The following is a 12,909-nucleotide window of genomic DNA, read 5'->3' on the forward strand; positions in this document are numbered from 1 at the left end:
TTTGGATGCTTGGCTCCATTGTTTCCGGGTGTGTGACGGGGCAGGCGGATCATGGTGGGGAGTGCATGGTAGAGCACAGCTTTTTCACCTCTAGGAGAGGAAGCAAGAGAGAACTTCAAGGTCCCACCTCCAGCGATCAGCCTCCACCACCACCTTCCATCTTCCCAAGTGTCCGTCACCTCCCAGTAACCGTCCAAGCTGTGTATGAATCCCCTAGTGGATAAACCCGAATGCATAGGATCCACTCACCTCCCAGAACTCTGCCTCTGAATACTGCAACATGGCAGCCCAAGTCTGCAGCACGCGATCCTTTAGGGGAACCTCCTAACCAAACCAATGCTCTCCGGTTCAAAGAGAGCTCAGCCCAGGATTTAAGTCTGTTCTTGGGACTCTGCTTCCCTTTCAAGGGCTTTCTTCTCTGCTCTGTGCAAATGGACTTCATTCATACACTCGCAGAGCAATCCTATGGCCCACCATGCATTCCCCCCCACCCCCGGCTTTTGTCCCTCATCACCTTGGTTGCAACTGATGAGCCAAGTCGGGACACATAGCCCACGAGTGTGAAGCTTTCTTGATTGTGCAGACCCAAAGGAAGGGCTTTTAACCCAGCTGGGCCCAACTGTTGTCTCCTAGTTCCCAGTACCTGAGGTCCGGAAAGGAGTTGACAGAGCTCTCAAACTGACCCATGCAGCTGAATGAGAGTGAAGATCCCGGAGACTGGAGAGTTAGCTCAGCAGTTAAGGACACTTGCTGCTCTTGCAGAGGCCCTATGATTGGATTCCCAGCCCCGGGCAGGCAGCTCACCGATGTCTGTAATGCCAATCCCAAGGGATCCAACATCCTCTCCTGACCTCGTGGAACCCCAGGCGAGCACGTAGCGCCTGTATATATACTTGCAGACAAAGCACTCGTACACATAAAGTAATAAAATAAATGAAGCTAAAACAATAAGAATTTTTAAAGTCCTCAGTGACAACTCAGAAATGATTTACTTGCCCCCTTCTTGACCACCTACAGCAGACAGTGGAGACGCAGTGCAGAACATGAGGTTCAGGACAATGACTGTTACTCTGGGTTGTCCTGATGGCCATACCCTTATTTCTCCAGAAAAAAAAAAAATCAAGCTTTGAAATAGAAGTGTGTAGGAAGTTAGACTAGGAATCTCATCCCTCCCACATGACCTGGACCCCCTGTACCCCCTGTACATGCAAAAGCCACAGGTCCGACAGTATTGCCCCCCACCCCCACACACACAATAGGAGCTTTGGAGGCTCTAAGGGAAAACTGCCAGCAACCTTCACTCCGCCAGCCTGAGAAGCACAGATGTTCTGTGTGGAGCCCGCCAAACACAGGCGCTCATTAGACTCCGCTTCTGCTCACCTGAGAAGCCTCAGGTGGGACTGATGCCCCCAGAGACGCTAAGCCTCTGCCCTCCACTTCTCCTCTCCTCCTCTTCCTCCTCCTCCTCCGCCCTTCCTCTTTCCTTCCTCTCCCGATGCCTGCCCTCCCTTCCCTCAGTGCCCCCTCTCCTTTTTCCCTCCCCACCCCATTTCTACCCCTGCCTCTGCCACCCTCCAACCATTCCCCCCACGCCCACCCTTAGAACCATGTGACAGAGAAACAGAAATCTCCCCAATTACTTTGACTGCTAGATAATAAGCTGTCAAATGGAGAAGAACAGTGTGATTACCACGGCAATTTATCAGAACACAAAATTCCATGTGCAGCCCCGTTTGGCTGCACTGGAAACACCTGCTTTGAGAACGTGCCAGGATAGAAGTTTCACGGCTGTCTTCTGTAATGGTAGCATTGCTGGTGCTGCTGATGGTGGTGGTGGTGATGGTGATGGCGATGATGATACTGATACAGATGCTGCTGCTGCTGGTGGTGGTGGTGGTGGTACTGATTTTTGATGATGCTGCTGCTGCCAGTACTGATGCTGATAAAGCCGGTACTGATGCTGGTAATCCCGGTGCTGGTGTTAATGATGCTGATGATGTTAGTACTGATGCTGCTGGTGGTACTGATGCTGGTAATCCTGGTGCTGATGCTGGTAATCCCGGTGCTGGTGTTAATGATGCTGATGATGTTAGTACTGATGCTGCTGGTGGTACTGATGCTGGTAATCCTGGTGCTGATGCTGGTAATCCCGGTGCTGGTGTTAATGATGCTGATGATGTTAGTACTGATGCTACTGGTGGTACTGATGCTGATAAAGCTGGTACTGATGCTGGTAATCTCGGTGCTGATGCTGATAATCCTGGTGTTGATGCTGGTAATCCCGGTGCTGGTGTTAATGATGCTGATGATGCTCATCCTGGTGCTGAAGCTTAGCTTGAGGCTCCTACTCTCTTGCATTTCTTTTTTTTTCTTTATTATTTTTAACTGAAAATTGTTTTTCATAACACAACATTTTGATCATGTTCCCTCTCCAAAAAAGAAAAGAAAAAGAAAAAAGCAGCAAAAACAGAAAAACCAGAAACAAAACCTCCTCAAAAACAGAAAGGAAAAAAAAGAATCAAAAGAAACAAACAAAGGGCCAATAAGATAAAATAGAAAATGTCAAAATGAAGCAAAAAGTCCATGAAAGGGGCTGGAGAGATGGCGCAGCGGTTAAGAGCACTGACTACTCTTCCAGAGGTCCTGAGTTCAAATCCCAGCATCCACGTGGTGGCTCACAAGCATCTGTAATGAGATCTGATGCCTCCTTCTGGTGTGTCTGAAGACAACTACAGTGTACTTATAAATAAAATAAATAAATGAATCTTTAAAAAAAATGGCACTGGGATTGGGGATTTAGCTCAGTGGTAGAGCGCTTGCCTAGCAAGCGCAAGGCCCTGGGTTCGGTCCCCAGCTCCGAAAAAAAAGAAAAAAAAATGGCACTGAGTTTGCCTTTTGTTGGCCATTACTCCTGGGCATGGGGCTGGCTCTCCCTGGAGTGTGTTGACACTCCCTGGGACACTTCCTGAAGAAAGCTGCTTCCGGTACTTGCTTGGGTCGGTTACTCCGTTCACCTGTTGCTGTAAGTATATGAGTTCTCACGTTTCCCTGAGGAGACAAGCACCCCACTGTCCCACTGCCCAGTTACTGCCCACAGCTCAGTGTGTCCACACCCCAACTCCTCTGTTGCCCGAAAAGCTGACCTCCAGAGCTACTGGGAGCAGGAGAACCTTTTTCTTTTTTCTTAAGCAACACAAGACATTATTTATTATAAATAGGTATGAGAGGGAGCCTTTTACAGTGAAATGAAACAACTGGACACATACTGCTAATTTCAAATAGCTAAACATTAGTAACAATAAAAGGTCACACACAGACAAAAAGACAGCACTCTGTTGTCAATGTCTTCTTCTAATTAAAAGGCAAACATAGAAAACAATAACAGGGAGACTATGCTGATGGCAATACAATAAAAGAGGACATGAACTTTACGGCTGCTGCGTTTGAAAGGGGCACAATATAAAGCCATAAGTGAGCAAAATCTATCCAAATTGTTTAAGTTAAGTCAACATTAATTCAAACTCGATTGTTTTAAGATGTCCGTTCCACAAGGGGAATCACTAAGACAGCTATCCAATATTATTCCATAAAAAGAAAGCAAAATAATTGTGACTATGGGATATGTATTCTCTAGTAGAAAAAGACAGAATAAGGAATAGTAAGGGAAATTAAGAACATTTGAAACACGGAAAACACTTAATAAAATACTAAATGTCAATGCTAACGGTATTTACAAAATGTAAGTTGATTAAACGATTCTAACCGAAAGATGGAGGCAGAAGAATCTTCAAAATGGTCGAGTCAGGCAGGTGCGGTGGCCCATGCCTTTGATCCCCACACTCGGGAGGCAGAGGCTGAAGGCGCTCTATGAGTTCAGGGCCTGCCTGGTTTACAAGAGAAGTTCCAGGCCAGCCAGGTTTGCATAGTGAGACCCAGTCTCCAAAAAGTTAAAACTAACAAACTTCATGGTTCCTAAAGAAGACATCAGCTCTCTTTCCGCCATCTTGGTGCCCTCAGAGGCCTGCTAGGAACAGGACTTCTAAAAAAAGAAAATCAAGAATGTCTGCAAGGCTGTGGTGCAAGGCTGTGGTGCGAGGCCATTTTTCTGGCTACAAGCGAGGCCTCTGGAACCAAAGAGAACACACGGCTCTCCTTGAAATCGAAGGTGTTTATACCCGAGATGAAACTGAGTTCTACTTAGGCAAGAGGTGTGCTTGTGTGTACAAAACAAAAAACAATACAGTGACTCCTGGAGGCAAACCAAACAAAACCAGAGTGATCTGGGGAAAGGTAAATCGGGCCCATGGGAACAGTGGTGTGGTTCGTGCCAAATTCCGAAGCAAACTTCCTGCAAAGGCCATCGGACACAGAATCCGTGCAATGCTGTACCCATCCCGGATTTAATCTAATGGAGAGTAAATAAATAAAATAAAATAAAAGAAGACATCAGTCAACTCAATGACAGAAATAAGTCCAAAGCAAAAAGATTGGTCAGGATATCGTGAAGGCAGTACCTAAATGAGACCTCATTAGGCTCCTAACTGTCAGGTTCCTGTCAGGCTAATGCCATTGTTCTTATTTGCCCACTGGAAGAGGATGACAAGGCCCTGATGCAGAAGACACCACAAACTGGTCACAGGACAGCCGTGCTGGAATGAGCTGGAGGCTCCCTCCCCGCTCACCAGCTTTCATAGCCTAATTGCAACAGGGAGAGAAAGATCACAAGCAGTCCTATCCAGATGTGAACCCATAAGCTAGAAACTGTAATACCAATTGCTAATGAGCACTCACCACTCTGCTACTCTGGGCTTCCTTGAACCTTAAACAGAGCTGACACTGAGAGAGAACGTCACAGCCGAGTTGTCCTGGGTGTAGAACCTGGGGTCCCAAATATGGTCCACAAGCAAGCGTCATTCTTGGCCCTCGGTCCCATTTGTGAAGACCTTGGAAGACGTTTCTCTTCCTCTTTGATTAGTGAACTGACTTCCTTTCTACCTCTCAGGGAAAGTTCCTGTCTGTCTGTCTTTCTGCTTTGACGAATAGGGCACTCCATTTATATCCTTCCACCTTTCTGCCCCAAGAAACAATCAGAGCTATTGTGTGTGTGTGTGTGTGTGTGTGTGTGTGTGTGTGTTGGGGGTGTGTGTGCATGTGTGTGTGTTGGGGGTGTGTGCATGTGTGTGTGTGTTGGTGTGTGTGCATGTGTGTGTGTTGGGGGGTGTGTGCATGTGTGTGTGTCTGTGTGTTGGTGTGTGTGCATGTGTGTGTGTTGGGGTGTGTGTGCATGTGTGTGTGTGTGTGTGTGAGAGAGAGAGAGAGAGAGAGAGAGAGAGAGAGAGAGAGAGAGAGAGAGCAAGCTTATTTTTTTTATTTTTTGAGACAAGGACTCAGACTCACTGTGTAACTGAAGATGACATTACATTTCCAATCCTCCTGCCTCCACCTCCTCAGTGCTAGGATCAGAGGTGTGCACTACCATTTCCAGTCTATATGCTGTGGGGGATCGGATGCAGGCAGGGGTTGGTGCATGCTAGGCAAGCACTCTTTAAGTCAGCTTTGTCCTCAACCCTTTTCTATTTCTTATTTTGAGGCAGAGAATCATGTTCTGGCTGACCTTAGACTCCCACTGTAGCCTGGGCCAGCCTTGGGGCTTGTGATCTGTCCTGAGTCACCTTCTGAGGGGCTGGGAGGACAGGCATGGGTCACCACATGGTACAGATGTTCTCTATTGGTATTTTTTGTCTCAATCTTCTCCAGTCCCAAGCACAGCTAGAACCTGCAGGCTGTTCAACAGAAACAGCATTTTCCCTTCCCCAGCAGTCAGTGTCAGAGGTGGGAAACCATGGAAGGGCGCTGCTCTCTGATGCTAAACCATGGTACTCAGTGAGTGAGGCATTCTTCATCATGATTCTTCTTCTTCTTCTTCTTCTTCTTCTTCTTCTTCTTCTTCTTCTTCTTCTTCTTCTTCTTCTTCTTCTTCTTCTTCTCCTCCTCCTCCTCCTCCTCCTCCTCCTCCTCCTCCTCCTCTTCCTTCCTCCCCCTCTCCCTCCTTCTCCCCCTCCTCCTCCTCCTCCCCTCCCCCTCTCCCTCCCCTCTCCCCTCTCCCTCTTTCTTCTTCTTTTTCAAAAAAATTATGTATCCAAGTACTCTGCCTGCAGTACGCCTGAAGACCAGAAGGTGGCATTGGATAGTGAGCTGCCGTGTGGTTGCTGGGAATTGAACTCAGGACCTCTGGAACAGCAGCCAACTGCTCTTAACCTTTGAGCCATCTCTCCAGCCCTCATCATGGTTTTTCAACTGAAGATTTAGTCAGTACCAAATCTCCCCAGGAATCTCAGAGCACATCTCTCTCCACATGCTGGCCCATGCACTTGTGAGTTAAATAGACCTTTGACCTATTGATTTACTCTGATAAACTGAGAGTCTAACAGGAAACTGGGATTTTTATTAGGTCATTTATTAGGTCAAACAAAAGTATTTACCAGAGAAAGTGACGGTGGATGTAGCTCAGTGATAGAGCACTTGCCTAGCATGAGTTGGCTCAGCAGTTAAGATCACTGGCTTACATGCTCATCCGGAGGACCCGGGTTTGATTCCCAGCACCCACATGTTAGCTAGCAACTCTCCAGTTCCAGGTGAGTGGATGCCTCTTCTGGCCTCCAGGGGCACCAGGCGTGATGGGCACACAGACATACAAACACTCAAGACACAGAGACACACAAAATAAAGTTAAACAAATTAATTAAAAAGATAGATATAGTCTGCTTAGATTTGTGGAAGGAAAACAATCTGAGGAGAAAAATGTGTTCGCATTAGAATATCAGAGGCAAAATTAGAGGATTCTTGCTCTCCGTATATCTCAAAGCTCACTCTGAAATCAACAGCCCGAAAGAGACAAAAGTGTGGGTAAGAGGGAGGGCTCTGGCCAGTGGTCAGAGTGGGGAAGGCCAGTGCCGCTCCCAAGGTTCATGTGCACATTCACACACACACACACACACACACACACACACACACTCACAAACACACACTCATACACATTCACAAATAAACACTATACATACTCATACTCACACAGACACACATGTTCACAAACGCAAACTCACACACACACATTCTCACACTCTCACTCTCACACTCACACTCACACACATACTTGCACACTCATACTCACATTCTCTCACACACACACACTCACACTGCTAAACCCTGGTGTGTCACATTGTGCCCTGCTGCCAGTGACAAACCAGAGATAGGCTCTGTAGGGTGAGTTAGGCCTTTGAACAGCCAGCATTTAGAAGGCAGAGGTTTCTGTGAGTTCGAGGCCTGGTTTACAGAGCTAATTCTAGGACAGCCAGGGCTATATAGAGAAAACTTGTTTCAAAAAAATAAAAGAAAAGAAAAAACAAAAACACACAAACAAAAACAACAAAAAAAGAAAAACCGAAAGAAGAAAAGTCTGCTTTGTGGCTGGGAATGTGGCTCAGTTGACAGAGTGCTTGCCTAACTTTCACAAGCCTGTAGTTTGATCCTAGTACCACATAAACCTAGGTAATGCTAGCCCTTGGGAAGTAGAGGCAGAGAGAGTGGGAGCTTTAAGGGCGTTCTCACATATGCAGTTTGAAGCGCCTCTCTCTCTCTCTCTCTCTCTCTCTCTCTCTCTCTCTCCATATGTGTGTATGTACATGTGTGATTCTGTATATTTATATGTATATAAGTTTTTTAGATTTATTTACTTTATGTATGTCCACTGTAGCTGTCTTCAGACACACCAGAAGAGGGCATCGGATCCCATTACACATGGGTGTGAGACACCATGTGGTTGCTGGGAATTGAACTCAGGACCTCTGGAAGAGCAGTGTTCTTAATCGCTGAGCCATCCCTCCAACCCTCGAATAAAGTTTTCTTTGTCAGACTTATCTAAAAGAAAATGTGCTAGATGTTAGAAAGGGATTTTAGTCTTCCCACAGGGAGATCTGTCTTTACTGCACAACCACTCCTTAGGAACAACTGCTGAGTCTCTGAAATGTTCCTTGTCTGACAGGAATACGCCTGAGGGTAACTGTAGACCTTCAATCAGTAGACCACACACACACACACACACACACACACACACACACACACACACACACACACAGATCCCCAGTCTTCTGCAAAAGCAGTATTTGGTCTTAATATCTAAGGCATCTCTCCAGGACCACTACCTCCTCCTCCCCTCCTCCCCCTCCTCCCCCTCTTCCTCTTCCTCCCCCTCCTCCTCCCCTCCTCCCTTTCCTCCTCTTCTCTCCTCTTCCTCCCTTTCCTCCTCCTCCTCCTCCTCCTCCTCCTCCTCCTCCTCCTCCTCCTCCTCCTCCTCAGACAAGATCTCCCTGTGTAGGCTAGTCTAGTCTAAATTATATGACAACCCTCCTGCCTTTCCCACTGCCTCCAAGTTCTGCATTACAGCATGAATCACTTTAGGAAGCTAATCAACATTCTTTCACCATCACTGCTCCATGCTGCTGCCCTGATCTGCTTTGGAGAACTTGTAGGAGACAGCCTGTTAGACCTTTCCTCTAACAGTACAGCTCTTGTTCTCTCTAAATGGAAGCACACATCAATAATAGAGGATCAGAGGTTGGAGGAGGAAGGGCGGCGGCATCTGCCTCAGAATAGAGCGCTTTCTGGTAGACTGAGATGGCTGCAGCTGTGAAGGGCTGTGAGGATCTCTCTAAGGAGTCAGGCTGATTGAAACAGACAAGTGACTCCATAGCAGAGTGCTCGTTGCCTGACCCATAGAAATGGAGTGCTGTTACTTGGTACTTGACCTGTGGAGGTGGAGTGCTGTTACTTGGTACCTGACCTGTGGAGGTGGAGTGCTCTTACTTGGTACCTGATCTGTGGAGGTGGAGTGCTGTTACTTGGTACCTGACCCATGGAGACAGTACTATTACTTGGTACTTGACCTGTGGAGGTAGAGTGCTGTTACTTGGTCCACCAGCCTGGTTCACCTGGTAAGGCCACTGTCTTTCCAACTCTGGAGCAGCATGAAACACACTGCATCCTTCAGGCCCTTGAAGACTATGTGTCACCTCCTGTTTGGAGACATAGGCATCCATTAGCAAGCCATTTTCTTTGAATGTTGGAATTTACAGACCGTTAAATGAAGTCCCTCTCCCTGGTGAAGAGGAACCATTTAAGAGCCATGCCAGCCCTAAGCTCATCTTTACCCTCTCCATAGCATACACTGTCCCACGTGGGCATAAGGACATGTCCTTATATATGGTGTATCTATTGTTAGTTTTCGTTTTGTTCTCTCTGTTGTTGTTTGGATGGGGTCTTACTACGTAGCCTTCGCTGACTTGGAACTAGATGAGGATTTCCTGGAACTCGCAGAGATCTGTCTCTGCCTCTAGAGTTTTGGGACTAAAAGGATGTGACACGGCGCCCGAGTGCATTTGTTATTTTTTTTAAATAAAAGGATTAAAGTTGTATATATGCATTAAACATTGAAGTTTAGCATGCTTAACATGAGATGTTCCGAGACCCCTCCCTGTTCTGGCCCTGGGTGTCCGTGGGCTGGGCACAGTTCCTGGATCTTCAAAGGCAGGTGGCTCAGCAGGAGGGGGAAGAAAAGTAACTTTCTTCTCCAACGACTGGTAGGGATCTACTTGGTGCCTCAGGAAAACAGGCAGGGCCGGGGGCAAATTTTACCTACTGTGAGTGTGGGTCTGACTCTCTAGTGCTCTTTCATGAAGGCCCTCCATCTTGCTAAATCTCTGTGCAGAGCTGAGGATGTGGCTTGGTGGGTAGGGTGCTTGCCTAACATGCACAGTCTAGTTTGATCCCACAAACACCACATAAACCTGGCATGACGGCACAGCCTGCTATACTAGCACTCATCAAGCAGAGGCAGGAGGATCAGAAGTTCAAGATCATCCTTGGCTATATAGAATATTCAAGGATAGCCTGGGCTACATGAGACCCTGTTTAAATGAATAAAGAACTTTAGTACAAATCTGGAAGTTATATTGGCTGACATTTTATTTTACCTGTATGTATGTATATATGTATGTATATGTATGTGTGTATGTGTATATGTATGTTTATGTATGTGTGTATATGTATGTATGTGCATATATGTATGTATATGTATGTGTATGTAAGTGTGTGTATATGTATATGCGGGTATGATATGTATGTATGTATGTATGTATGTATGTATGTATGTATGTATGTGTGTGTGTATGTATATACAAATGCCACAACAAGAATGTGCAAGTCAGAATGGTTCTCTCTCTCTACCGTGTGGGTCCTGGGCACAGACTATAGGTTGCCAGGATTGGTAGCATCACTGTTACCATCAGAGTGTCCCACTGGCCCCTGATCATCATTTCGCTCATTGGCCTGAGCCCACAGTTGCAGGCTGCTGAATTCAGGAGATGGGTTTGGTCACTGTCTAGAAGTTTCCCAACAAGTCTTGTGCTACCCACAAATTTGGCAGGTTTTCTGCTTCCAAACATTGAGGGCCAAGAACACAATGTTAGCAATATCGTTTTTAGATATGTAATTGTTCAACCACCTGATCTTTGACTGACAAATTTTGCTAGCACATGGCCCACAATATATACACACATATGTACACAATATATACAATATAGACACACGTATATACAATATAGACACAGGACTTATGGATTTCTCTTTCTTAATTTATTACTTATGATCATTTGGAAGGCATGCATGTATAAAAATCAGGAACAGCTTTGTGAATTCAGTCCTCCCCACTTTCCTATGGGTTTTGCGGTTCAAATTTATATCATGAGGTTCAGAAGCAAGCACCTTTTACTACTGAGCCATATTTGTTTTTTTATGTTTTTTAATGTTTTTTATTTATTTGTTTGTTTGTTTATATTTTGGGACAGGATTTCTCTGTGTGGCCCTTGCTGTCCTGGAACTCTCACTGTAGACCAGGCTGGCCTCGAACTCAGAGATCTATCTGCCTTTGCCTCAGGAGTGCAGGGATTAAAGGTGTATTCCACCTTATTTTTTTTTAAAGATTTATTTATTTATTATATATAAGTACACTGTAGCTGTCTTCAGATACACCAGAAGAGGGCATCGGATCTCTTTACAGATGGTTGCGAGCCACCATGTGGTTGCTGGGAATTGAACTCATGACCTCTGGAAGAGCAGTCGGGTGCTCTTAACCGCTGAGACATCTCTCCAGCCCATATTCCACCTTATTTATGGACTTCTTTGATGCTCTGAGGTAGCAGCTGAGCACCGTCTTACAGAGAATGGCATGTATTGAAGGTGAGGTATTCTTTTTTTTTAAGATTTTTTTTAACATTTTTATTTATTTATTATGTATATATGCATCATACAGCTTTCTGCCTGCGTGTATGCACCTGCAGGCCAGAAGAGGGCACCAGACCTGATTATAGATGGTTATAAGCCACCATGTGGTTGCTGGGAATTGAACTCAGGACCTCTGAAAGAGCAGTCAGTGCTCTTAACTGCTGAGCCATCTCTCCAGCCCTGAAGGTGAGGTATTCTTTAGGAATGAGCACAATATGGTAGTTTGAATGAGAATGTCCCTCATAGGTTTATGTTTGAATGTTTGGTCACTGGTTAATGGAACTGATTGGGAAGGATTAAGAGGCGTGGCCTTATTGAAGGTTTCAATAGCCCCCACCAGGCCCAGATTCTCTCTCTGCCTGCAGATCAGGGTAAATGATTGCCCCGTATCAGGCCTGAATGCTTCACGACATGATGATTATGGACTAAACCTCTAACACTGTAAGCAAAGGCCCCAATTAAATGCTTTCTTTTATAATAGTTGCCTTGGTGATGGTGTCTCTTCACAGCGATAGAACACTAAGACACACAGAGTCCTGGTAGCCTTTACTATTGTTACTGATGGTCACTGACCATATATATTCTCCAATCCCCGCCCCCCAGAAGCAGCTCTTTAGGGCCAACCATACCCCTCTTTTCACTGGATTTTAGCCAAAGGCCAAGAAATGAAACATCTTTCTTTAAAAATTGGAGCGATGGCTCAGCGGTTAAGAGCACTGACTGCTCTTCCAGAGGTCCTGAGTTCAATTCCCAGCAACCACATGGTGGCTCACAACCATCTGTAAAGAGATCCGATGCCCTCTTCTGGTGTGGCTGAAGACAGTGACAGTGTACTCACATATACATAATAAATAAATTTTTTAAAAAAATTCAAGGCTTTTCTGCATGTAACCTGTTATCCTGGTCTCTCTCTCTCTCTCTCTCTCTCTCTATATATATATATATATATATATATATATATATATATATATATATATATATACCCCTATCTCTCTATCTCTCCTTTCATTCTGAATCAGGATCTCGCTCACTGTATAGCTCTTAAGAGGCTAAAACTTGATTTATAGTGTGGACTAACCTCAAACTTGCAGCAATTCTTCTTTTTTCTGCCTTAGTCATTCGGAGAACACAGGCTTGAGTCAGCAAACATGGCTTCTCTCTGGTATCTGTACAAATTCTTCATAGTGCCTTAACAGTCACCCCTGCCCCAGGCTGCCCCCCCCCAGCCTGAGTCCGGTGTGGTGGCACACAGTTTTAATCCAAGAGCTGGGCATGTGGAGGCAGGATCTCTAAGCGTTTGAGACCAGGCAGAGCTGGACCATCTCAAATAAATATAGAAATCTGTCTCAAAATACATGGACAAATAAACTCTCCCCCTTGAAAGTTCCCGATTATTTCCGGTGGCATGGAGCATGCCCAGAAGGCCTACCCAAGGTGCCCTGGTCAGAAGCCACAGCCAGTCACAATGTCTCCTCCTGCCTGAGTGAGTGTGGTGTTCCTTGTGTAGTGAAGTTCCCTTGGTGACACAAATGGACCCAGAAATTCAAACTGCTTCCTTTTGCATGTTCAGCA

General features: G+C 45.7%; 1 protein-coding gene and 1 pseudogene across 2 annotated transcripts; one reads left to right on the plus strand and one right to left on the minus strand.

The window, feature by feature from the left end:
- Positions 1 to 1,681: 1,681 nt before the first annotated feature.
- Positions 1,682 to 12,672, minus strand: LOC108348965 (uncharacterized). The gene is made up of 4 exons (XM_087596673.1): positions 12,416 to 12,672; positions 8,943 to 9,071; positions 4,515 to 4,695; positions 1,682 to 4,405 (listed from the first exon to the last, which is right to left on the minus strand). The coding sequence occupies exon 4, from the start codon at positions 2,401 to 2,403 to the stop codon at positions 1,783 to 1,785; it is 621 nt and encodes a 206-aa protein (XP_087452799.1). The 5' UTR covers positions 2,404 to 4,405; positions 4,515 to 4,695; positions 8,943 to 9,071; positions 12,416 to 12,672; the 3' UTR covers positions 1,682 to 1,782.
- LOC147999603 (large ribosomal subunit protein eL33 pseudogene) lies at positions 3,381 to 4,466 on the plus strand (annotated as a pseudogene). Its single transcript, XR_015644240.1, has one exon. The product of XR_015644240.1 is annotated as a large ribosomal subunit protein eL33 pseudogene (transcript).
- Positions 12,673 to 12,909: the final 237 nt, after the last annotated feature.

This window comes from Rattus norvegicus, chromosome 19 (genome assembly GCF_021556685.1).
Source record: "Rattus norvegicus strain SHRSP/BbbUtx chromosome 19, alternate assembly SHRSP_T2T, whole genome shotgun sequence".
NCBI classification, from domain to species: Eukaryota; Metazoa; Chordata; class Mammalia; order Rodentia; family Muridae; genus Rattus; species Rattus norvegicus.

What these genes read in the sequence shown, in the direction of transcription:
- LOC108348965 (XM_087596673.1), bottom strand. Translation starts at nt 2,403, where the DNA reads ATGAAAAACAATTTTCAGTTAAAAATAATAAAGAAAAAAAAAGAAATG.